The 25,205-nt window shown below is 65.8% G+C and overlaps 2 protein-coding genes across 3 annotated transcripts; one reads left to right on the forward strand and one right to left on the reverse strand.

The window, feature by feature from the left end:
* Nucleotides 1-5,177: 5,177 nt before the first annotated feature.
* Nucleotides 5,178-7,955, reverse strand: GTSF1 (gametocyte specific factor 1). Of its 2 annotated transcripts, XM_036399974.1 has the most exons (5): nt 7,350-7,955; nt 6,788-6,914; nt 6,539-6,607; nt 6,229-6,310; nt 5,178-5,441 (listed from the first exon to the last, which is right to left on the reverse strand). In XM_036399974.1, the coding sequence occupies exons 1-5, from the start codon at nt 7,440-7,442 to the stop codon at nt 5,192-5,194; spliced, it is 621 nt and encodes a 206-aa protein (XP_036255867.1). In that variant the 5' UTR covers nt 7,443-7,955; the 3' UTR covers nt 5,178-5,191. The 2 variants fall into 2 exon arrangements, with proteins under 2 accessions (XP_036255867.1, XP_036255868.1); XM_036399975.1 differs by lacking the exon at nt 6,229-6,310 and having other exon boundaries at nt 5,326-5,441.
* A 1,861-nt stretch (nt 7,956-9,816) lies between these two features.
* Nucleotides 9,817-24,978, forward strand: NCKAP1L (NCK associated protein 1 like). The gene is made up of 31 exons (XM_036399938.2): nt 9,817-9,918; nt 10,409-10,519; nt 10,812-10,904; nt 11,046-11,102; nt 11,174-11,316; nt 11,773-11,863; nt 11,955-12,092; nt 12,682-12,730; nt 12,879-13,032; nt 13,690-13,746; nt 14,237-14,333; nt 15,103-15,212; nt 15,736-15,868; nt 15,950-16,031; nt 16,503-16,561; nt 17,037-17,182; nt 17,665-17,797; nt 17,868-17,987; nt 18,593-18,732; nt 19,027-19,158; nt 19,479-19,697; nt 20,064-20,194; nt 20,292-20,389; nt 20,706-20,793; nt 20,877-20,959; nt 21,478-21,558; nt 21,656-21,749; nt 21,910-22,026; nt 22,409-22,518; nt 23,240-23,329; nt 24,449-24,978. The coding sequence occupies exons 1-31, from the start codon at nt 9,817-9,819 to the stop codon at nt 24,569-24,571; spliced, it is 3,381 nt and encodes a 1,126-aa protein (XP_036255831.1). The 3' UTR covers nt 24,572-24,978.
* Nucleotides 24,979-25,205: the final 227 nt, after the last annotated feature.

The following is a 25,205-nucleotide window of genomic DNA, read 5'->3' on the forward strand; positions in this document are numbered from 1 at the left end:
CAGGGGGGGGCCGGATCCCGGCGCCGCTTCCTGGAAGGGAAGAGCGGAAACGGGGCCGGGGCTGGAGCCGTTCCCACGGAGGGGTGGGACCCCCCCGGGGGGACACGGGAGGGGGGAGAGAACGCCCGTGGGGGGGGACACGGGGAGGAGACAGGAGCCCCCCCGGGGGGGGGGGGGACACGGCGCTGGCACCGCCTTGGGGACACATGAGGGGACAGTAGGAACCCCCCCCCCCCTCCCCGGGGGGACAAGGGAGGGGGACACAGGAGGGGCGGGGCGGTGCCCCCTCCCCACCGCACGCGTGTGCGGCCCCCCCGGTGCTGGTGCAAAGGGGGGGACACGCGGGGACACGCGGGGACACCCCCGGCCCCGTGCGGGGCGCGTGGCCGCGTGTGCACGGGGGCGTGCAAAGGGGGCGTGCAAGGGGACGGGAGCGTGCAGAGGGGGCGTGCAAAGAGGGTGCGCAAGGGGAGGCCGGGGGCGTGCAGAGGGGGCGTGCAGGGGCCGGGGTCGGGGGCCTCGCCCGGCAGCCGCCGCATTCCAGCGCCGCTGATGCAACGGCGGCCGCGCAGCTGGGCCGGGCTCGGGGGGCTCGGGGGGGCTCGGGGGGGACACCCAGGGGACCGTGGGGACACCCAGGGACACCCCCAGGGACACCCCCAGGGACACCCCCAGGGATCCCCCAGGGCAGCAGCGGCCGTGCCCGGGGCGCGGGTGGTGGCGCGGGGGGTGGGTTTGTCCCCGCGTGTCCCCGCGTGTCCCCGCGCGTCGCCGCTGTCCCGTGTGCCCGCTGTGCCCCTCTGGGGACAATGGGGACGTTTCCGTGCCCGGGGGGGAAGTGGCGGGCGCGGAGGGGGTGGGGGGGGGAACAATGAGCTGGCGCCGGGGCCTTTCCTGCCCCGCACCGGCCCCGGGCACGCGCAGGGTGGTGGCACCAGAACTGGGTGCGGTGACACCCGGGCCGCGCGTGGTGACACCGTGCAGTGACACGGTGACCGCGGGCCGGCGCGTGGCCCGGCTCTGTCCCCCTGTCCCCAGGCTCCTCACTCTCACATCCCTGTGACCCCACGTGCCCAAATTCCCACATCACCAAATTCCCGAATTCCCAAATCCCTAAATCCTGAAATCCCCACATCCCCAAATTCCCACACCCCCGTGTTCTTAAACCCCCAAATTCCCAAATCCCCAACTCCCCAAATCCCCAACTCCCCACATCCCCAACTCCCCACATCCCCAAGTTCCCACACCCCCATGTCCCTAAATTCCTAAATTCCCAACTCCCCACGCCCCCAACTCCCCACATCCCCAAATTCCTACATCCCCATGTCCCTAAATCCCCAAATCCCCAACTCCCCACATCCCCAAATCCCCACATCCCCAAGTTCCCACACTCCCATGTCCCTAAATTCCTAAATTCCCAAATTCCCAAAGCTCCAAATCCCCTCCTGCTCTGCCCCCCCATTGTCCCCCCACCCCAGGGTCGCCCCAGGGTCCCATCCCAGAGACATCCCCCAGACCCCCCGGCCACCCCTAGGGGGTGCCCCCAGCCCCACTTTAGGGGGGTACAACCACAGCCCCCCCCCCTGCGGGGTGTCCCCATTTTCCCCAGTGCCCCCAGCCCCATTTGGGGGGGACACCCCGACCCCCATCCCCAGGGGTGTCCCCAGTGCCCCCTCCCCGCCGTGGGCCCCCCCCCCGTGCCCGTCGCGGTCCCGACGCGCCCCTGAGTCACCGGGGGGGCCCGGGGGGGCCGGGCCTGACTCACGGCCGGCTCAGCCCCGTATATAGCCCCGTATATAGCCCCGTGTACAGCCCCGTGTACAGCCCCGTGTACAGCCCCGTATTTAGCCCGGCCGGCGGCGGGGCCACGTCACCCCCCGCGCCCCCCCCGGCCGCTCCTGGGGGGCCCCGGGGCGCCGCCACCCCCCCGGAGCAGCCGGTGCCGCGGTGTCCCCGCGGTGTCCCCCCGGTGTCCCCGCGGTGTCCCCGCGGTGTCCCCCCGGTGTCCCCGCGGTGTCCCCGCGGTGTCCCCCCGGTGTCCCCGCGGTGTCCCCTCTCTGTCCCCGGGGGCGCGGGGGGGTCGGGGCTGGCCCGGAGCCCGGGCGGGCGCGGGGGGGGGCGCGGGGGGGCCCCGGCACCGGCGCTTCCCAAAAAGGCGCTGGAGAACCCGGGGGGCGGGAATGGGGCCAGGCCAGAGGGGGGGGACACGGCGGGGACACGAGGGGACATGAGGGGACACGGGGGGCGGGAATGGGGCCAGGCCGGAGGGGGGGACACAGGAGGGACACGAGGGGACATGAGGGGACACGGGGGGCGGGAATGGGGCCAGCCTGGGGGGGACACCAAGGGGACACAGGGGGGAGTGTGTGTGTGGCTGGACATTCTGGGGACATGTGGGGACAGGGACACGGGACCACACGGCACAGGGAGCCGCCACACGCGTGTGCTGGCTGTGCCCGTGTTCCCGTGTCCCCAAATCCCTGTGTCACCAGGTCCCCATGTCCCTGTGTCACCATAACCCCATAGCCTTGTGTCATCATGTCCCCGTGTCCCCATGACCCCATAGCCCTGTGTCATCATGTCCCCAAATTCCTGTGTCACCACCTCCCCATGTCCCTGTGTCACCATAACCCCATAGCCCTGTGTCACCACATCCCCAAATCCCCGTGTCCCCATAATCCCAAATCCCTGTGTCCCCACGACCCCAAATCCCTGTGTCACCATGTCCCCATGTCCCTGTGTCGCCATAACCCCAAATTCCTGTGTCCCCATGTCCTCATGTCCCCAAATCCCCCTGTCCCCATATCCCCAAATCCCCGTGTCCCCAAATCCCTGTGTCACCGTGTCCCCATGTCCCCAAATCCCCGTGTCCCCAAATCCCTGTGTCACCGTGTCCCCATGTCCCCAAATCCCCGTGTCCCCATAACCCCAAATCTCCATGTCCCCATGTCCTTGTGTCCCTGTGTCCCCACGTCCCCATGTCCTTGTGTCCCCATATCCCCAAATCCTCATTTGGGGTCACCCCCATGATCCCATGGGGCATTTTGGGGTCAAATCCGGGATTTTCCGGCTGGGGCAGCAGGAGCGGATTTGGGGCCGCTCCCCCCCTTCTCTTTTTTGGGGTGAAATGTTGAGTTTTGGGGTGTCCCCTGTTTTCCCCACAAATTCCTGCCTCAGGCCTCTTTTTGGGGGATCCCAGCAGCCCCAAAATCCGGGAGAAACCACCAAAACCCCCTCGGGTGAACCCAAAAACCCCCCAGAAATCCCCCCAAAAGTGCCAGGGGCAGAATCCCCTTGGGGATTTGGGGACAACAAAGGTGACAGAGATTTGGGATGGCCTCGGAACATTCCAGAGCCTCCCTGCCCAGGGAATTCCCGGCCCGGGGGAGAGAGGGAAAACAAAAATCGCCATTAAAAAATGGGTGGAAAAGCGGGAGCCGCCTGTTTTTTCCCAGGCGGGGACGGCGATCCCGATTTTCCAACCCCCGCCCGGATCCGCCCTGGCAGGAAAAACTCCGGGCCAGGCCCGGGACACACAGGGAGAGGGGGCAGAGCTGGGAAAAAACAGGGAAAAATAGGGAAAAACAGGAAAAATCGGAAGGAGTTGGAAGAAATTGGAAGAAATTGGAAGAAATTGGAAGTTGGAAGAAGTTCGGAAAAAGTTGGAAAAAGTTGGAAGAAGCTGGAAGAAGTTGGAAGAAGTTGGAAGAAGTTGGAAGAAGTTAGGAGAAAGTTAGGAAAAAGTTGGAAAAAAATAGGAAAACTAGGAAAAATAATAAGAAAAAATAGGCGAAAAAAGGGAGAAAAAAGGAAAAAAATAGGGAAAAATAAGGAAAAAAAGGGGGGGAAAAAAAGGGGGAAAAGGAGGAAAGAAAATAGGGAAAATAGGGAAAAAATGGGGGAAAAAAAAGGGAAAAATCCCGCCTGGATCTGGGTGGGATTTTGGGGGAAATGCAGCGGGATCAGGCAGGGAGAGGCCGGGCCCGCAGCAGATGTTGGGATCGGGGCGGGGGTGGCGATCCCGATCCCGATCCCGCCCCGCAGCTGCGATCCCGGAATTTCCACAATTCCAGAACATTCCAGGGCCCCCCCCCCCCCGCCTCCCGCCCCGAGCCGGACCCAGCGGGGCGAACCCCTGGGAAAGGGGGGAAAAGGATAAAAAGGGATAAAAAGGGATAAAAAGGAGATTTTTGTGCCCCCAAACGCGGGCGGGAGCGGGGGGTGGCGGCACCGGAGGCGGCGGTGACACAGAAATTCCCATTTCCACTTTTTCCGCCCCAAATCCGGCGGCTCCGAGCGGAGTCAGCTCCCGGCGCGGGGGGGGGGGGAAAGGAGGAGGAATTTGGGGAGGGGGGGGTGGGGATCTCCCCCCTCCTGGGGGTCTCGGGGGGGTCCCGGGGGTGGGGACGCTCTGGGACAATTTTGGGGAAGGATTTCCAGGGTGGGGTTGGGGGGGGGGGGGGTCAAGGTGGGGTGTTTCCCCCCCCCCCCCGCAGGATGGGATGGGGACCCCCCCCCCCCCTTTGTCCCAGTACCCCGGGCACGGGGGGGGGGGGGGGACGGGGACGGGACCTTGCGCAAGATGCCCCAAAATTGCCCCCCCCGAGCCCAAAATCGCTCCCGGGAGCGCCGGATCGGGGGAAAGGGAATGGGGGGAGGGGACGGGACAGGGGGGGACGGGGACAGGGACAGGGACAGGGACAGGGACACCGCGGGGGGGACAGGGACACGGGGGGGGGGGACAGGGACACATCGAGGAGGGCGGCAGGGGGACACCAGGGGGGTGGCGGGGGGACATCAAGGGCGTGGGGACAGGACAGGGACACGGGGACAGGGACACATCGAGGGGGGTGACAGGGACACGTCCAGGGGAGTGGCAGGGGGACACCAGAAGGTGACAGGGACACGAGGGGGGGTGACAGGGACACGGGGGGGGGACAGGACAGGGGGGACACCGGGAGGGTGGCAGGGACACATCGAGGGCGTGGGGACAGGACAGGGGGGGTTCCAGGGACACCGGGAGGGGACACCCCCAGCCCGCAGTGACCAGCGCGGGGGTGGGGGGGGGGGGCGGGGGGTGACACCCCCGGTCAGGGCGGGGGTCCCCGCGTCGCCCCCACGCCATGGGGGTGGCGCCGTCCCCAGCCGCGGTGTCGCCCCCCGGGGACAGCGGCAGCTCCCGCACGAGTTTTTATTTCCGGAAATATTTGACAGCCGGGGGGGCCCCCCCGGGCCCCGCGACCCCCGGGACCCCCCCCGCCGTCATCGGCCGGGGCCGCGCTGTCCCCAGACGCGGTCCGGCTGTCCCCAAACGCGGTCCTGCTGTCCCCAGACGCGGTCCTGCTGTCCCCAAGCGCGGTCCTGCTGTCGCCGGCCGGGGCTTCCTCAGCGTCAGCCCCTCTGGTGGGGCGGCGGGGTCGGGGGGCGTCACTTCCGGTGTCCTGAGGGGGACAGCCCAGTGTGGCACTTGGGGACACACGGACATACCCGAGTGTGGCACTTGGGGACACTCCCACACCTGAGTTTGGCACTTGGGGACACACAGACACACCTGAATGTGGCACTGGGGACACACAGACACACCCGAGTGTGGCACCGGGGACACACGGACACACCCGAGTGTGGCACTTGGGGACACACAGACACACCTGAATGTGGCACTGGGGACACACAGACACACCCGAGTGTGGCACCGGGGACAGTCACACACACCCGAGTGTGGCACTCGGGGACACACAGACACACCCGAGTGTGGCACTGGGGACACACAGACACACCTGAATGTGGCGCTTGGGGACACACAGACACACCCGAGTGTGGCACTTGGGGACACACAGACACACCTGAATGTGGCACTTGGGGACACACAGACACACCCGAGTGTGGCACTGGGGACACACAGACACACCCGAGTGTGGCACTTGGGGACACACAGACACACCTGAGTGTGGCACTGGGGACAGTCACACACCCGAGTGTGGCACTGGGGACACACAGACACACCTGAGTGTGGCACTGGGGACAGTCACACACCTGAGTGTGGCACTGGGGACAGTCACACACCTGAATGTGGCACTTGGGGACACACAGAGACACCTGAGTTTGGCACTTGGGGACACACAGACACACCCGAGTGTGGCACTGGGGACAGTCACACACCCGAGTGTGGCACTTGGGGACACTCCCGCCCCCCCGAGCGGTGGTGCCAGCCCTGTCCCCAGGTCCTACCTGTGGCAGGGGACGGGCAGGTCCCCCTTGGTGACCTGGAGGATGAACGGGGGAGGCTCCTCCAGCTCCTGCTCGCTCAGCTCTGCACGGGGACACCGGGGGGACAAAGTGGGGACAGGATGGGGACACCGTGGGGACAGGGATGGGGACAGGATGGGAACAAAATGGGGACATGGTGGGGACACAACAGAGACACCATGGGGAGACCATGGGGACAAGACAGGAGCATGATGGGGACATCATGGGGGGATACCATGGGGACACGGTGCCAGCCTGTGGGGACACCGTGGGGACACCGTGGGACCCTCACCTGCGTCCCAGTCCTCCTGGCACGGGGGGGGCTGCCAGGTGTGCACTGTCTTGGCCATGTCCTCAGGTTCTGCGGGGACACAGGGGACAGCGGTGAGGGGACACACCTGGGACACCTGGGGGGACATTGGGGACACCTGGGCACACCTGGGGGGACCTGGAGGGGGACACACCTGGGGACACATTTGGGGAGGCACACCTGGGGGGACACTGGGGACACCTGGGCGCACACCTGGGGGTCCCAGCGTACCTGGGGGCAGCTCGAGTGGCAGTTTGTCGGGGCACGAGGTGACGTGGGCGCGCAGGAGCGCGCGCGGGACGCGGTGGCGCGCGTTGAAGGGACACGTGGCCAAGGTGCGCGACACCTGCGGGTTGTTCTGGGGACAAGGACACGGGGGGGGCGGGGCTAAGGGGGGGCGGGGACGGGACACCGAGGCCCGCCCTGCACCCCAAACCTGAGACCCCGCCGAGCCCGGACCCGCCCAGACCCCGACCCCAATTCCTGCAGAGCCCAGACCCTCCCAAACCCCGACCCCAAACCTCTGCAGAGCCCAGACCCCAAACCCCCGCAGATCCCGACCCCAATTCCCGCAGACTCTGACCCCAAATCCCTGCTGACCCTGACCCAAAACCCCTGCAGACCCCAGACCCTCACAGCCTCCCCCCGGCAGGTCCTGGACCCCAAAACCGACCACTCACAGGTCCCCCTGTCCCCCCCATCCCGCTGTCCCGCTGTCCCCCTGTCCCGCTGTCCCCCTGTCCCCCCCATCCCGCTGTCCCCCTGTCCCGCTGTCCCGCTGTCCCCCGCGCACCTGCTGGCAGCGCACCAGGTGATAGGGCAGGCGGGACACGCGCACCTGGTGGCTCCGGTCGTACGGGCACTGCACGAGCGCGTCGGGCTCCATGCGGGCCCGAGGGGCCCGACGGTACCGGGCACGGTGCCGGTTACGTTCCACCGGACACCGTTCGGTACCGCCGGGCACCGTTCGGTACCGATTATGTCCCACCGGGCACGGTTCAGTTCCAGTTCGGTCTCACCGGCCACAGTTTGGTCCCAGCAGTCCCGGTTCGGTCCCACCACTCCCGGTTCGGTCCCGGTTCGGTCCCGGTTCGGTCCCGGTTCGGTCCCACCGGTGCCGTTCGGGTCTCACCAGAGTTGGTTCTGTCCCGGTCCGGTCTCACCAGCGCCGGTTTTGCTTTACGGCAGCGTCGCCGTTACCGCGGCAACGGGCGCCGCTCCCGGGTCCTCCGAGCCGCTGGGGGGCGCCGCGGCGCCGCCTGGAACGCGCTGAAAATAAATGGGGAATTTCTCGGGTTTTTGGTCGTTAATTCCTGCCCCGAGATGCGCAGGGCGTCTCTGCTTCGGCCCGCGCGGCTGAAAAACGAGTCTGGACTCTTCGCTTTTCGGTCTTGAGGTTGTTTATTAATTCTTATCTATAAAATTTCCTTTCTGCCCAGCCAAGGTCAGCTCAGCAGGGCAGCCACAGGCACTCTGACCGCCCCCGAGGCGGTGTTGTCCTTTTATACTGCAAACTACGTATAACATATTTACACTTAATTCCCAATACCTGTCACCCATGTTAGACAGTGCACTTCTACTCTAAACCAATCCCAAAGTGCCACCATCACAGCAGAAAATGGAGAATGAGAAGAAGAAGGAGAAGAAGGACAGGACATGCCCAAGTTCCTCCATCTTGTCCTCATAACCCCATTCCAAAAATCCTAAAATCTACATTTTCACCCTGTGATATTTTTGTTATTACACCATTCAAACCTGTGTGACTTTCAGGTCCTCATACAAAGCTGGTAATTTGCTCCAGGGGTCAAAATCAGATCCCCAGGTGTTCTGGGCTGCGTGCCAGGGTCTCCGAGCCCTTTGGCAAAACTCTGGACACCCGGAGGGATGGACTGAGTTCCGACAGGAATTTATTAAAAATTAAAAGCTCTGTTCCCAAAATAAATTAGGAATTCATTAAAAATTCCTAATTAAAAGGCTTTAAAGTAGAAGAGCCTGGCCGGGGCTAAACCCAAGCTAGACTCAAATGGACTAAAAAAAAATTATATTTTTATATTTTCGCACCTTTGTAACTTTTGGTTCATTTGTGTATTGGGGTTATTTGTCTAATTAAAGTTTTGTGTTATGAAGTTCCATCCTCCTGGGTGATTTTGTCAATTCGCTGTTGTTTACAATTTTTGGGCTTGAGGCTGTTACGGTGTCCTTGGATTTTGGGATGAGGAGGATTGTTCTGTTTAACTAAAAAAAAAAATTAAAAGTTAAAAATTAAGGCATCGATGGCAACAGGGGAAAATTTGGATCTGAATGGGGCCTGACTGGGCTCAAACAGGCACAAATTGGGGTTTTATAGGCCCGGTTTGGGCTACATGGGACCAGATTAGGGTAAATGTGCCCAGATTGGGGTAAACTGGCCCTGACTGGGGTAAATGGACCCAGATTGGGGTAAATCAGCTCTGAGTGGGGTAAATGGGCCCAGTTTAAGGTTAAAGGGCACAGTTTGGGGTTAAATGGGCCCTGATTGGGGTAAAATGGGCCCTGATTGGGGTCCCCTGACTGGATATAAATGAGACCCATTTGGGGATAAATGGGACCCAAAAGGGGCACAAAGGGGACCCAAAAGGGGCACAAACAGGAGTGAATTTGGGTTCCATGGGCTCAAATTGTGTCTATGTAGACCCCAATACAGGGCCGTGACCCCATTTAGGGCCCTGATTGGGGTAAAATGGGCCTAGATTGGTGTCCCCTGATTGGGGACAAATGACACCAGTTTGGGGATAAAAGAGACCCAAAAGGGGAACAAATGGGAGTGAATTTGGGTTCCATGGGCTCAAATTGTGTCTATATAGGGCCGTGACCCCGATACAGGGCCGTGACCCCATATAGGGCCCTGATTGGGGTAAAATGGGCCTAGATTGGCGTCCCCTGATTGGGGACAAATGACACCAGTTTGGGGATGAAAGAGACCCAAAAGGGGCACAAACGGGAGTGCATTTGGGTTCCGTGGGCCCAAATTGGTTCCGTACAGGGCCTGGTCCCCGATTTCGGGCCCTGAGCTGGGGCTGTCGGAGCCCCCGATGGGGCCGATGGTGGCACGGGCCAGCACCACCTGCGTCCCCACCGCCGCTGTCCCCGCGGTGTCACGGGGCGGTGGCGGCTCTGTCACGTGCTCCCCGCGGCCCCGGCGCTGCCGGGCCCAGCCCAGGAAGGGGAAGTTGGGGTTTGGGGCCTTCTGAGGACTCTGGGGGTGCCACCGAGGTGCCACCATGTCCCTGCCCTCGGTGTACGGGGACAAACTGGCCGAGAAGCTGACGCTGCTCAACGAGCGGGGCCGGGGGGTCCTCGTGAGGGTCTACAACCTCAAAAAGGTCTGGGGGGGGGGGGGTCCTGGGGGTCACCCGAGGGTCCCCAAAGCCCCCTGGCCATGGGGAGCAGCCAAGGGGATTGAGGGGAGCGAGGGATGGGGGGATTGGGGGGATTGGGGGGATTTGGGGAGGGGGCACAGCCCAGGAGGGGATTTAGGGGGGATTTGGGGGGATCCTGGGCAGGGAGGGGCTTGGACAGGGGGGGTTTGGGGGGTCCCAGCCCTGGAGGGGAAATTTGGGGGGGTTTGAGGAGGGGGTGTCTCAGTTTTGGGGGGGTTTTTGGAGGGATCCCGACCCTAAGGGGGAACCTGGGGGGTTCCAGGGAAGGTTGGGGTAGGATGGAGGTTTGGGGGGTTCCCAGCCTGGGAGGGGTTTGGGGGGATATTATGGGGGGGGGGGGTGTCTCAGTTTTGGGGTTATTTTCTGGGGTGTCCCAGCCCCGGGAGGGTTTTTTGGGGTCGTTTCGGGGGGTTCTGACCCGGGGGTCCCCCAGACGTGCTCGGACCCCCGCACGCGGCCGCCCTTCCTCGGGGACAAAGCCATGGAGGCCTCGGCCAAGTTCATCCTGAAGAAATTCCCGCACCTGGACGTGCGCAGCAGCACCGTGAGCCACTGTCCCCCTGTCCCTGTGTCCCCCTGTCCCTGTGTCCCCCTGTCCCCGTGTCCCCGTGTCCCTGCTGTCCCCACCCCCTGAGTCCCCACTCTCCCCATGTCCCCACCCATGTGTCACTACCTCTTTGTTCCTACCCCAGTGTCCCCCCATCCCTGTGTCCCCATTGTCACTGTGTCCCCACCCCGGAGACCCCACTGTCCCCGTGTCCCCTCCCTTGTGTCCCTGCTGTCCCGCTGTGTCCCCCCGTGCCACCCACGCTGCTGTCCCCCCCGTGTCCCCACAGCAGCACCTGGGCCCGGTGCACAAGGACAGAGGGGACATCGTGCGGGCGCTGGCTCCGTTCTACCAAACCTTCCTGGACGTGCTGGAGTTCCGGGTGAGCCGGGAGGGGACAGAGGGGACATGGGGGACAGTCAGGGTCCCTCAGAGCCAGGGACATGGGGGACAGAGGGGACAGAAGGGTCCCTCAGGGCCGGGGGCACGGCGGTGACACGCGGCGCTGTCCCCTCGTCCCCAGGACCACGTGTATGAGCTGCTCAACACCATCGACGCCAGCCAGTGCTTCTTCGACATCGTGAGTGCCACCCCCGAGTGCCACCCCCCCCGCGCTGTCGCCGCGCCCTGACGCTGTCCCCTCCCCTCCAGCACATCAACTACGACTTCACCAAGGGCTACCTGGACCTGGTTGTCACCTACGTGTCGCTGGTGCTGCTGCTGGCGCGCGCCGAGGAGCGGCGCCTGCTGCTGGGGCTCTACCAGTGCGCGCACGAGATGAGCCACGGCGCCAGGTGCCACCTGCTGTCCCCAGGGCCACCCTGCTGTCCCCGGGGCTGGGTCCCCACTGGGGCTGTCCCCAGTGCCCTCCGCGCTGTCCCCAGGCTGTCCCCAGGCCTCCCTGACTGACCCCGTGCTGTCCCCAGGGCCGTGTCCCCACCCTTGATGTCCCCAGGGCCGTGTCCCAAGCCCAGCGTTGTCCCCAGTGTGTCCCCAAGGCTGTGGCCTCATTGGGGTCATCCTGGGATCATCCCCACTGTGTCCCCAATGCCGGGGCTGGCCCTGGGGCTGTTCCCAGTGTGTCCCCAACAACAGGGTTGACTCTGGGGTGGTCCCCGGCGTGTCCCAAACTTGTGCCCAGTGCCAGAACCAGCCCCGGGTTTGTCCCCAATGTGTCCTCAGCATGTCCCCAATGCCAGAACCGGCCCCGGGGCTGTCCCCAACGTGTCCCCAACACTGTGTCCCCACAGCGAGCCCAGCTTCCCCCGCCTGGCGCAGATGGTGCTGGAGTACGAGCACCCCCTGAAGAAGCTGCCCGAGGAGTTCGGGCCCCACACCAAGGTGGGTCGGGGGTCCCCGGCAGGGCCACCCCCCTGTGGGGGCCACCCCGTGTGTCCGGGCGGTGTCCCCAGTGTGGCGCTGCTGTCCCCAGGCCGTGAGCTGTGCGCTGCTGTCCCTGCGGGCCCCGTTTGCACGGCGCTGCCGGGACGCGGAGCTGTGGCGGCAGGAGCAGCTGCTGTCCCTGCTGGGACCCGCGGGGGACATGCTGAGCCCGGTCACCTGTGACAGCGTGAGTGACACCTGTGGGGACATGGGGACATGGGGACAGGGGGACAGGGGGACAGGCTGAGCCCGGTCACCTGTGACAGCGTGAGTGACACCTGTGGGGACATGGGGACATGGGGACAGGCTGAGCCCGGTCACCTGTGACAGCGTGAGTGACACCTGTGGGGACATGGGGACATGGGGACAGGGGGACAGGCTGAGCCCGGTCACCTGTGACAGCGTGAGTGACACCTGTGGGGACATGGGGACATGGGGACAGGGGGACAGGCTGAGCCCGGTCACCTGTGACAGCGTGAGTGACACCTGTGGGGACATGGGGACATGGGGACATGGGGACAGGGGGACATGCTGAGCCCGGTCACCTGCGACAGCGTGAGTGACACCTGTGGGGACGTGGGGACATGGGGACATGCTGAGCCCGGTCACCTGCGACAGCGTGAGTGACACGGGCACAGGGGTGTGGTGACACAGGGACAGGGGTATGGTGACACGGGCACAGGGGTGTGGTGACACAGGGACAGGGGTACGGTGACACGGGGACACGGGCACTGGGGGCTCAGGGGACAGTGACGTGGTGGCACTGCTGTCCCCAGATGGCCTGTGAGTACCTGTCCCTGGAGGTGATGGAGCGCTGGATCATCCGTGAGTGCTGGCACTGCCTGAGTGTCCCCAAACCCTCCTGCGCCGTGTCCCCAACCCCTGGTGACCATTTTGGGGTCCCTGGTGTCCCTGTTCCCATTTTGGGGTCCCTGTCCCCGTTTTGGGGTCCCTGACCCCGTGTTCCCCCCAGTGGGGTTCCTGGTGTGCCCGGGCGCCCTGGGCACCCCCCCGTGCCAGGAGCTGTGGCGCCAGGCCCTGCGCGGGTCCCTCTTTGTCACCCTGGTGCGCGACGAGGCCATCGCGGTGCACAAGGTCACCGAGGAGCTGCTGGGGGGGCTCAAGGGGTGAGTGGGGACACCGGGGGTGGCACTGCCAGGGGGTGGGACGGGGACACCAGGGGTGGCACTGCCAGGGGGGGACAGGGACACCAGAGGTGGCACTGCCAGGGGGTGGGACTGGGACACCAGGGATGGCACTGCCTGGGGTGGGGGGACACCAGGGGTGGCACTGCCAGGGAGGGATGGGGACACCAGGGGTGGCACTGCCAGGGGTGGGACGGGGACACCAGGGGTGGCACTGCCAGGGGGGGACAGGGACACCAGAGGTGGCACTGCCAGGGGGTGGGACTGGGACACCAGGGATGGCACTGCCAGGGAGGGATGGGGACAGGGACACCAGGGATGGCACTGCCAGGGGGGGACAGGGACACTGCGAGTGGCACTGCCCAGGGCGAGGGTGGCACTGCCCCGGGGGGGACATCACGATGGGGACACCGGGGGTGGCACGGCCCGGGCAGGGGGTGGCACAGGCGGTGCCAGGGTCTGGGGGCTTCACTGGGGACTCAGGGGGTGCCAGGGGGGCTATTCAGGGCACTTTGGGGGTGCTCGGGGGGTTCTCCTGAGTACCTGGGGCTCTGGGGGTGCCCGGGGGGGCTCTGGGGGTGCCCGGGGGGCTCCGGGGGTGGCGCCAGGTGCGGTGCCAGGTGCGGGTGCCCCTCGCAGGTACGGGAAGCGCGTGGCCGATGTCCGGGAGTGCCGGGAGCACGCGGCGGCGCACAGGTCCGGGGGCTGGGGGGGGTTTGGTTTTTTTGGGGGGGGTCCTGGGGGTTTGGGGCAGTGGGAGGGCCCAGAGCACCCCAAAACCGGGGGGGTTCCTGGGGGGGGTCTCACCCACCCCGCCCCCTTTGCCCTTTGCTGTCCTCTGGGTGATCCTGGCCGTGACCCCCCCCCGTCCCCATCCTGAGCCCCCCAAATCCCCTCAAGCCTCCCCCATCCCCATGGGATCACCCCTGGTTCCTGCGCCGGGTCCTGCCCTCTCCCCCTGTCCCCCCCCGGTCCCCCATGACTCCCCACGACCCCCGGGGACCCCCAGGGTCCCCCCAAACTCCTCCGTGCCCCCCCAACCTGACGCTGCCCCAGGGCCACCCCTGCTTCCTGCGCCGGGTCCTGCCCTCTCCCCCTGTCCCCTCCTGTCCCCCCGTGTTCCCCCCGGTTCCCCCCGACCCCCGAGACCCCCGGGGCCCCCCCGAACCCCCCCGTGCCCCCCCAGCCCGGCGCTGCACCGGGGCCGGCGCTCGTTCCTGCGCGGGGCCGTGCGGGAGCTGGCGGCGCTGCTGGAGGATCAGCCCGGGCTGCTGGGACCCAAGGTGGGGCTGGGGGCTTTGGGGGGGCTTGGGGGGATTTTGGGGGGCTTTGAGGAAATTTTGGGGGGATTCGAGGAAATTTTGGGGGGATTTTGGGAGAGATTTGGGGGAGCTTAGGGGGGATTTTGAGATATTTGGGGGGGATTTGAGGAAATTTTGGGGGGATTTTGAGAGAGATTTGGGGGAGCTTAGGGGGGATTTTGAGATATCTGGGGGGATTTTGGGGCATTTCGTGGGGATTAGGGAGATTTTGGGGGGGTCTGAGGAAATTTTGGGGGGATTTTGGGGGAAATTTGGGAGGAATTTGGGGAGATTCTCTGAGATTATGGGGGGATTTTGGAGGGAGGATTTGGGAAGATTTTGGGGCATTTTTTGGGATTGGGGAGATTTTGGGTGGATTTTGGGGAGATTTGAGAGAATATTGGGGGGGGGTGGGAGATTTTGGGGGAGGATTTGGGAAATTTTGGGGGGATTCGGGGAGATTTTCCGGGTTTATGGAGGATTTTGGAGGGCTTTTGTGAGATTTTGGGAGAGGGTTTGGGAGATTTTGGGAGAGGGTTTGGGAGATTTTGGGTGTGATTTTGAGTGGCATTTGAGAGAATTTCGGAGGCCTTTCAGAGGCTTTGGGGCATTTCGTGAGATTTTGGAGGGTTTTGAGAGATTTGGGGAGGATCTGGGGGGAATTTCGGGAGATTTCGGGGGGGATTCTGGGAGGTTTTGGGAGGCATTTTGGGGGGGTCCCGACCCCCTGTCCCCCCCCTCCGCCTCCCAGGCCCTGCTGGTGTTCGTGGCGCTGTCGCTGTGTCGCGACGAGGTGAGCTGGCTGTCGCGACATGCCGAGCACGTGACCAAGAGCAAGAACCCCGAGGACTTCAGCGACAGGTGGGGACAGGGAGGGGACAGGGGGGACACTGGTGGGAACGCCCCGGGTTTGGGGGGGGGTCCAGCGGTTTTTGGGGGTATTTGGGGGGCACTGGGTGGGTTTTTTTGGGGGGGGGGGTCCTTGTGGGGCTCTGAGGCCGTTCAGAAGTTTTGGGTGGGTTCGGGAGTTTCGGGTGTTTTCCAGAAGTTTTGGGGCGGTTTGGGGGATTCAGGAGATTCGGGCGGGTCGGGGGGCACTGGGAGGGTTCGGGACTTTCGAGGGGCTTGGGGAGCACTGGGAGGGGGTTCGGGAGTTTCGGGGGGCTTGGGGAGCACTGGGAGGGGGTTCGGGAGTTTCGGGGTGACTCGGGGGGGGCACTGGGGGTGGTTCAGACACTTTGGGGTGGTTTAGGGGTGTTCAGGAGATTCGGGCGGGTTCGGGGGGCACTGGGAGGGTTCGGGAGTTCCGGGGTGACTCGGGGGGTCCCTGCCGCACCCCGGGCGGGTTTCGGGGGGGGTCTCTGACCGCCCCCCCCCGGCTCAGCCGCATCGCGGAGCTGCTGTTCCTGCTGGAGCAGCTGCGGGCTCTGGTGCGGCGGCACCTGCGGCTCCTGCGCCGCTACCACCGGCAGTACCTGGCCCGCTTCGACGCCCTCGTGCTCAGCGACGTCATCCAGGTAGCCCCGGGCAGGGGTGGCCCCGTCCCCTGAGCCCCCTGCGGGCCCTCGCTGCCCCCTGAGCCCGCCCTGGCCCCGCAGAACCTCTCGGTGTGCCCCGAGGAGGAGTCCGTGATCCTCTCGTCCTTCGTCAGCTCCCTCGCGGCCCTCTCGGCCAAGGAAGGTGCGGGTTTGTCCCCTCCCGGCCCGGATTGTCCCCTCCCAGCCTGAAATGTCCCCTCCCAGCTCGGGATGTCCCCTCCCAGCCTGGAGTGTCCCCTCTCATCCTGGAGTGTCCCCTCTCATCCTGGAATGTTCCCTCCCAGCCCGGATTGTCCCCTCCCATCTCGGATTGTCCCCTCCCTGCCCGGAGTGTCCCCTCCGATCTCGGATTGTCCCCTCCCACTCCAGGATGTCCCCTCCCAGCCCGGATTGTCCCCTCCCATCTCGGATTGTCCCCTCCCACCCCAGGATGTCCCCTCCCAGCCCGGAGTGTCCCCTCACCGTGTCGCGGGTGCCACCCCAGCTCTGTGTCCCCCTTGTCCCGGGAGCTCGGGGACAATCCCAGGTGCCCCGAAGGGTGGTGGCTCCAGGGGGTCCCCGGCGGTGGCACTGCCACCCCCAGCCCTGTCCCCGTGTCCCTCTGTCCCCGCAGTCGATGACCAGGAGCAGTTTGATTTCACCGCGCTGCGCCTGGACTGGTTCCGGCTCCAGGTGCTGGCTCTGTCCCTGTCCCCAGGTCCCTGTACCCAGGTCCCTGTCCCTGTCCCCAGGTCCCTGTCCCCATCCCTGTCCCTGTCCCCAGGTCCCTGTCCCCATCCCTGTCCCTGTCCCCAGGTCCTTTTCCCTGTCCCTGTCCCTGTCCTGTCCCCATCCCTGTGCCGATCCCATTCCTCCTCATCCCTGCTGTTCCCATCCTTGTCCCTCTGCCCCCAGTCCCTGTCCCCATCACTGTTCCCATGTCCCCTGACCCTGTCCCTGCTCTCCCCATGTCTCCATGTCCCCTGACCCTGTCCCTGCTGTCCCTTTCCCTGTCCCCATCTTTGTCTCCCTGACCTTGTCCCCATGGCTGTCCCCATGTCCCCATGGCTGTCCCCCTGGCTGTCCCCTGTCCCTGCTGTCCCCCCGGTTGTCCCCCCGGCTGTCCCCTGTCCCTGCTGTCCCCACGCTGTCCCCTGGCTGTCCCCAGGCCTACACCAGTGTGGCCAAGGCTGCGCTGCCGTTGAGCTCCAATGGGGACGTTGGCCGTGCCATGAGCCTGGTGGTGTTCCACACGCGCCTGCTGGACCGGCCCGAGGAGCTGCTGGACGAGACCTCCGACCTGTCCCACCTCTGGTGAGCCCCTTTGCCCACCCCGTACCCCTTTGCCCACCCCTTTCCACCCTCATCCCCATCCCTGCCCCTTTCCTCCTGACCCCACTGTCCCCATCCCTGTCCCCATCCCTGTCCCTGTCCCCTCTTGTCCCCTCTGGTAGTTTCCATGCCCGGCCCCTGGAGTGGATGTTCACGGTGTCCCCTGACCCTGTCCCTGTCCCCGTCCCTGTCTCCGTCCCCGTCCCCATCCCTGTCCCCATCCCTGTCCCTGTCCCACAGTTTCCACGCCCGGCCCCTGGAGTGGATGCTCACGGTGTCCCCTGACCCTGTCCCTGTCCCCGTCCCTGTCCCCATCCCCGTCCCCATCCCTGTCCCCATCCCTGTCCCACAGTTTCCACGCCCGGCCCCTGGAGCGGATGTTCACGGTGTCCCCTGACCCTGTCCCTGTCCCCATCCCTGTCCCCGTCCCTGTCCCCATCCCCGTCCCCATCCCTGTCCCACAGTTTCCACGCCCGGCCCCTGGAGCGGATGTTCGCGCTGACGCTGGACGAGCCGTCCATGCTGCGCTTCGCCATCGCCTTCCCCCTGCTCTGCGCCCACTTCTCGCGCTGCCAGCACCCCATGTGCCCCGAGGAGGTGGGTGACACCCGGGGGGGGGGTTGGGGGTCCCCGTGCTCAGCTCTGAGGGGTCCCGTGTCCCCCCCAGTACCCCCAGCTGGAGGCGGCGGCGCTGGGGCTGTGCCACAAGTTCCTGGAGGAGCTGGCGCGGGTGGGCAGCGGCTGCGTCCTGGACGCCTGCGCCGAGCAGCACAACCTCAGCCAGCAGGTCTGGGGGGTCTGGGGAGGTCTGGGGGGTCTGGGACCTTTGGGGGGCTTGGGGGAGTCCAGGGGGTGTGGGACTTTTGGAGGGATTGGTGACCCTCGGGGCCTTCAGGACCTGTAGGGTCTTGATGGCCTTTGGGGTCTCCAGGAACTTTGGGGTCTCCAGGACTTTTGGGTGTTTCAGGACCTTTGGGATCTTGGTGGCCTTTGGGGTCTTGGTGGCCTTTGGGGTCTCCAGAACCTTTGGGGGCTCCAGCATCTTTAGGGGTTCAGTGGCCTTTGGGGTCCTCGCACCTTCAGGATCCCTCTGCCTTTTGGGGTCTCCACCACCTTGAGGTCTCCATCAGCTTGAGGATCTCTGCGGCCTTTGGGGTCTCCAGAACCTCTGGGATCTCTGTGGCCATCGTGGTCCTCTCTGTCCCCTCGTCCCCCTGTCCCCACCAAACCCTCGGGATGAGGAATTCCTCCATGGGGGCCAAACCTGGTGGGGCATCCCCCGACCCAGGCCTGGGGGATGGTGGCCTGTGGTCATGGTGGCCCCGTTTGGGGTGTCCCCATGTCCCCATGACCCTGTCCCCGTGTCCCCATGACCCTGTCCCCGCCCCACAGCTCCTCCCCAAGCACTGTGCGGCCACCATCAGCAGAGCCCGCGTCAAGAAAACCCCGAAGCAGCCGCCCCGCAAGGGGGAGCCCCAAAGGGACAAACCGGGGACAGAGAGCCAGCGGCGGGACAGGACCCTGACCACCAAGTGAGCGCCACCCGGGGGAGGGATTGTCCCCACAGGGTCACGGTTCTGGGGACTTCGGTGGTCTGCAGAGCCTCTGGGGGCTCAGTGGGTTTGGGGGGCTACAGAACCTCTGGGGGCTCAGTGGGTTTGGGGGGCTTCAGGACCCTTGGGTCTTGGTGGCCTTTGGGGTTTTGGTGGCCTTTGGGAGCTTCAGGAGTTCACCTGAAGCCTCCAGAGCTTGGGTATGGCGTGGGGACACAGTGTGACTGCCCCCGTGGATTGTCCCCACGGGGTCACACCGTGACTGTCCCCTAGCATGGACAAGCTGCACCTGACCCTGGCCGAGCTGTCCCTGAGCCTCAACCACGTCCCCAGCTTCACCGTCTTCGGGCACACGGTGACGCCGGCCGAGTACCTGAGCAGCCACCTGGAGACGCGCCTGACCAAGTGGGGACACGCTGGGGACATGCCAGGGACATGTGGGGCCGAGGGGACATGGGGGGCCGAGGGGACATGGGGGGCTGAGGGGACATGGGGGGCTGAGGGGACAATGTGGGGCCAAAGGGACAATGTGGGGCTGAGGGGATGTGGTGGGGACACGCTGGGGACACGCGGGGCTGATGGGACACACACGGGGCCAAGGGGACACGTAAGGTACATGCCAGGGACACGTGGGGATGCACCGGGGACACGCTGGGGACACACCGGGGACACACGGCACCGAGGGGACACCCTGCACGTCCCTCACCGCCCCCGTGTCCCCGCAGGGCCATCGTGGCCATGGCCGGGTACAGCCAGGCCACGCAGGAGGTGGCGCGGCCCTCGGAGGTGCTGGCGGGGCTGGGGGCCTACATGGGGCTGGTGCAGCGCCTGGGACACCTGGTGGCCCTGGACACGGCGCGGCTGCTGCGGGCGGTGCTGCTGCAGCAGAGCCACCCCCGCGACGGCAGCGGGCAGCCCACGCTGACCGCCATCTACACCGACTGGTCAGTGCCACCACGGGCTGGGGACAGGGTCACCCATAGGGGCTGGGGACATGGGGATGGGGTGGCAGGGTCACCCACAGGGGCGGGGACAGGTCACTGTGACCGCCATCTACACCGACTGGTCAGTGCCACCACGGGCTGGGGACATGGGGACAGGGTCACCAAAGGGCAGGGGGACATGGGGATGGTGTGGCAGGGTCACAGTGTGGGGTGGGGACATGGGGACGGGGTGGTGGCAGCAGAGATGTGGGGATGGAGTGGTGGCCTCAGGGACACGGGTGGAATTGCCATGGGTGACCTTGCCATGGGTGACAGTGCCGAGGGTGACAGGTGACAGTGCCATAGGTGACAGCGGTGTCCCCACAGGTACCTGGAGGCGCTGCTGCGCCAGGCCAGCACCGGGGCCGTGCTCCTGTCCCCGGCCCTCCAGGCCTTCACCACGGTGCCCCGCGAGGAGCAGCCCCCGTTCAGCGCCGCCGAGTTCTCCGACGTCTCAGGTGGGCTGGGGGGGCTCGGGGTGGGGGGCTGCCACCCCCCTGTCCCCACAGCGTCCCCATCTGTCCCCTCCTGTCCCCTCCTGTCCCCACCCCACAGAGATGAGGGCGCTGGCCGAGCTCATCGGGCCCTACGGGATGAGGTTCCTGAGTGAGAACCTGATGTGGCACGTGGGGTCCCAGGTGACAGAGCTGAAGGTACGGGGACAGGGACAGGGGACAGGAACAGGGGCTGGGGACGAGGACAGGGGACAGGAACAGGGGCTGGGGATGGGGACAGGGGCTGGCACAAGGATCGGAACACTGGGGACAAGGGACAGGGGCTGGGGACGGGGACAGGGGCTGGGGACAGGTTGCTGCTGCTGCTGCTGGCACCGTGACAGGGCAGGCAGGGCCATCCTGGTGCCACCTCAACCCTGTCCCTGCCTGCCCCTTGGGATGGTGGGAGACGCCAGGTCCCGCCATGTCCCCCAGCATCCCCAGTGTCCCCCCCGTGTCCCCAATGTCCCCGCAGAAGCTGGTGGTGGAGAACATGGACACGCTGGTGCAGCTGCGCTGCTGCAGGGCCGAGCAGAGGCCGGCGCTGCTGCCCCGCCTGAGCTGTGAGTGGCACTCGGGGTGGCACAGGGGTGGCACAGGGCAGTGTCACACGCGTCACCCCGCTGTCCCCCGCGTGTCCCCGCAGCGGCCGAGAACGTCCTGAAGCGCATGACCATCATCGGGGAGATCCTGAGCTTCCGCGCCATGGCCCAGCAGGGCCTGCGGGAGGTGGGACCCCCCCGGGACCCCCTGGGGCACCCCCAGATGCTGGGACCCCCCCGGGACCCCCTGGGGCACCCCCAGATGCTGGGATCCCTCCAGGACACCCCCAGACCCTGGGATCCCTCCAGGACACCCATCTGGGGACACAGGACGCCCCTCACCCCCATTTGGGGACCCAGAACCCCCCATCTTGGGACCTGGTTCCCCCATTTCAGGACACAGGATCCCCCTCATTTGGAGGCCCAAGACCCCCCCATTTTGGGGCCCAGGACCCCCATTTTGGGACCTTGGATTCCCCTATTTGGGAACTCAGTCCCCCCATTTTGGCAGCCAGAACCCCCATTTGGGGGGGACATGACCCCCCCATGCCCAGCACCCTCCCTGACCCCCATTTTGGGCCCAGGACCCCCTCATTTGGGGACACAAGACACCCCCATTTGGGGACATGTGACCCCCCCATTTGGGGGCCCAATCCCCCCATTTTGGGGCCCAGCACCCCCCTGACCCCCCGCCCGCCCCCCCAGGTGTTCTCCCAGCACTGCCCCTTCCTGATGGGCCCCATCGAGTGCCTGGCGGACGTGGTGACCCCCGACACCGACATCCAGGTGGGGACAGGGACACGGGGGGTGACACCGTGTGACACCGCGTGACACTGTGTGACACCGCATGACGCCGCGTGACACCGCTGTCCCCTGTCCCCAGGTCACCCTGAGCATCTTCGAGCTGGCCTCGGCCGCGGGGGTCCCGTGCGAGGTGGACCCGGCGCTGGTCACGGCCCTGGCCGGACACAGGACAGGTGCGGGGGGCTCTGGGGACACCGCGGGCGGCGCTGTCACCTCCCGGGTGGCGCTGTCACCTCCCGGGTGGCGCTGTCACCGCCCGGGTGGCGCTGTCACCTCCCGGGTGGCGCTGTCACCGCCCGGGTGGCGCTGTCACCGCGCTGTCCCGCTCTGCAGAGGGCTGGTCCCCCGAGGAGGATTACAAGGTGTCCTGCCTGCTCCTGGTGTTCGTGGCCGTGTCCCTGCCCCTGCTGGCCGCTGACCCCGCGTCCCTCTACAACCCCGAGCTGGACGGTGAGGGGGCCGTGTCCCCTGTGTCCCCTGTCCCCTGTGTCCCCTGTCCCCCGTGTCACCGTGTCCCCATGCTGGTGGTTCTCACCGTCCCATTGTCACAGCAGAGGGTTTGGGGGCACAGGGGGACACCGGGACTGTCACCAAGGGAGGTGGCACTGCGGAGACTCTGGGTTGTCCCCAACATTCCTGTGTCCCCAACCCTGCTGTGTCCCCAACACCCTCCTGTGTCCCCAGCATTTGAGTGTCTCCAAGACCTTTCTGTGTCCCCAACCCCTTCCTGTGTCCCCAGCCTTCCCGAATCCCCAATTTTCCCCCAATTTTCCCGTGTCCCCGCCTTTACTGACTCCCACCCCGTGTCCCCCGGTGTCCCCGGTGTCCCCAGGCCACAACAACAACGTGCACTGCCTGGCCAAGGCCATCGTGCAGCTCTCGGCCGCGCTCTTCACCGTGCACAGCAAGAACATCGAGACGCACCTCAAGGAGTTCCTGCTGGTGAGCCTGGCACGGCCCTGTCCCCTCTGGGCTGGCACTGTCCCTGTCCCCTCCTGGGCCTGGCCCTGTCCCCTCTAGGGTGGCACTGTCTCCTCCTGGGGATGGCACTGTCCCTGTCCCCTCCTGGGGCTGGCCCTGTCCCCTCTAGGGTGGCACTGTCTCCTCCTGGGGATGGCACTGGCCCCTCCTGGGGCTGGCCCTGTCCCCTCTAGGGTGGCACTGTCTCCTCCTGGGGATGGCACTGTCCCTGTCCCCTCTGGGCTGGCACTGTCCCTGTCCCCTCCTGGGGCTGGCCCTGTCCCCTCTAGGGTGGCACTGTCTCCTCCTGGGGATGGCACTGTCCCTGTCCCCTCTGGGCTGGCACTGTCCCTGTCCCCTCCTGGGGCTGGCCCTGTCCCCTCTAGGGTGGCACTGTCTCCTCCTGGGGATGGCACTGTCCCTGTCCCCTCCTGGCCAGCACTGTCCCCTCTAGGGTGGCACTGTCTTCTCCTGGGGATGGCACTGTCCCTGTCCCCTCCTGGGGCTGGCCCTGTCCCCTCTAGGGTGGCACTGTCTCCTCCTGGGGATGGCACTGTCCCTGTCCCCTCGGGGCTGGCCCTGTCCTGGCAGGGTCCCTGACCCTGTCCCCGCTGTCCCTATCGCTGTCCCCGTCTCTGTCCCCGCTGTCCCCACTGTCCCCGCTGTTGCTGACTGTCCCTGTCGCTGTCCCCTCTGTCCCCAGCTGGCCTCCAGCAGCCTCCTGCAGCTGGCCCAGGAGCCGGACAAGGCGCGGCTGCGGAACCAGGACTCGATCGTGCTGCTGCTGCACCTGGTGGGGACACCTGGGGGGGACACCTGGGGGGGACATGGGGACACCTGGGGCACCTGAGGGGGACACCTGGGGACACTTTGGGGGGACATGGGGACACTTGGGACACCTGGCGCAGTTTCAATGCAAACATTTCAAATATTTCACCCTGGGCTGGGCCGGGGGAGCCACGGGGGGAGGTCGGCATGGGGGGGGTGCCAATGGGCACCAATGGGTGCCGATGGGTGCCGATGGGCGCTGATGGGTGCTGATGGGCTCTGATGTGTGCCAATGGGGGCTGATGGGTGCCAATGGGCACCAGTGGGTGCCGATGGGTGCCAATGGGTGCTGATGGGCGCCGATGGGTGCCAATGGGCTCTGATGGGTGCCAATGGGCTCCAATGGGCTCTGATGTGTGCGGATGGGTGCTGATGGGTGACGATGGGTGCCGATGGGTCATGCTGGGTGCCGATGGGCACCTATGGGCGCCGATGGGTGCCGATGGGCTCTGATGGGTGCTGATGGGCGCCGATGGGTGCCAATGGGTGCTGATGGGCGCCAATGGGTGCCAATGGGTGCCGATGGGTGCCGATGGGCGCCGATGGGTGCCAATGGGTGCTGATGGGTGCCGATGGGCTCCAATGGGCTCTGATGTGTGCCGATGGGCTCTGATGGGTGCCGATGGGCTCCAATGGGCGCCGATGGGTGCCGATGGGTGCTGATGGGCGCTGATGGGTGCCAATGGGCTCTGATGGGTGCCGATGGGCTCCAATGGGCTTTGATGTGTGCCGATGGGTGCCGATGGGTGCCGATGGGCACCTATGGGCGCCGATGGGTGCCGATGGGCTCTGATGGGTGCCGATGGGTGCTGATGGGTGCCGATGGGTGCCGATGGGTGCCAATGGGTCATGCTGGGTGCCGATGGGTGCCGATGGGCGCCGATGGGTGCCGATGGGTCATGCTGGGTGCCGATGGGCACCTATGGGCGCCGATGGGTGCCGATGGGTGCCGATGGGTCATGCTGGGTGCCGATGGGTGCTGATGGGTGCCGATGGGTGCCGATGGGTCATGCTGGGTGCCGATGGGTCATGCTGGGTGCCGATGGGCTCTGATGGGTCATGCTGGGTGCTCCCCCCGCCAAAGATCGTGGCCGAGTCGTCCTTCCTGACGCTGGACATGCTGGAGAGCTGCTTCCCCTACGTGCTGCTGCGCAACGCCTTCCGCCAGGTGTGCCGGGAGCCCCCCGGCCGGGCCCCCCCGCACTGACCGGGACCCCCCCAGACCCCACCCGAGTGGTGCTGGGACCCCCCTGTTCCACCCCTGAGGCCCCCGCCCGACCCCCGTTCCCCTCCCCAAATTCCTCAATCCACCTCTCCCCCAGGACCCCCGACCCCAAATCCCCCTCCCTGTGCCCCCAGGACCCCCAAATCCCAAACTCTGTCCCCCCCCAGGACCCCCAAATCCCCTCCCCAAATTTTCCAACCCGCCTCCCCCAGGACCTCCGTGTCCCCCCGACCCCCAAATCCCCTTCCCTGTCCCTCCCCAAATGTCCCACCCCGCCCCTCCGCGACCCCCAAACTCCCCTCACTGCTGTCTGCCCCCACTGTGTCCCCAAATGTCCCCAAATGTCCCCCGGTGTCCCCTCGCTGCCGCTGCTGTCACTAAAATCCTCTTTTCACCCCAAATTCACCTCTCGGCCATTATTGGGGTCTGCAGGGGCCGCCCACCCTGGGACCCCTCCCCGGGGGCGTTCCGGGACCCTCCGGGGGCTCGGGGGTGTCCGGGGGGTTCCAGAGGGTCCGGGGGTGTCCGGGGGTGTCCGGGGGGGTCAGGACGCGTCGCCCCCCCCCCCGATTCCCATCGGGATTTTCCCCCCGTTTCGCTCCCGCTCCCTCCCGGC

This window comes from Molothrus ater, chromosome 30 (assembly GCF_012460135.2).
Source record: "Molothrus ater isolate BHLD 08-10-18 breed brown headed cowbird chromosome 30, BPBGC_Mater_1.1, whole genome shotgun sequence".
NCBI classification, from domain to species: Eukaryota; Metazoa; Chordata; class Aves; order Passeriformes; family Icteridae; genus Molothrus; species Molothrus ater.

Coding starts and splice junctions, on each gene's coding strand:
- GTSF1 (XM_036399974.1), bottom strand. CDS start 7,442: ATGGAGCCCGACGCGCTCGTGCAGTGCCCGTACGACCGGAGCCACCAG. Junction 6,608..6,787: donor GCCACTCGAGCTGCCCCCAG/GTACGCTGGGAC, acceptor GTGTCCCCGCAG/AACCTGAGGACATGGCCAAG. Junction 5,442..6,228: donor CTGCCCGTCCCCTGCCACAG/GTAGGACCTGGG, acceptor TGTCCCCCTCAG/GACACCGGAAGTGACGCCCC.
- NCKAP1L (XM_036399938.2), top strand. CDS start 9,817: ATGTCCCTGCCCTCGGTGTACGGGGACAAACTGGCCGAGAAGCTGACG. Junction 16,032..16,502: donor GGCCCTCTCGGCCAAGGAAG/GTGCGGGTTTGT, acceptor CTGTCCCCGCAG/TCGATGACCAGGAGCAGTTT. Junction 17,798..17,867: donor ACCCCATGTGCCCCGAGGAG/GTGGGTGACACC, acceptor TGTCCCCCCCAG/TACCCCCAGCTGGAGGCGGC.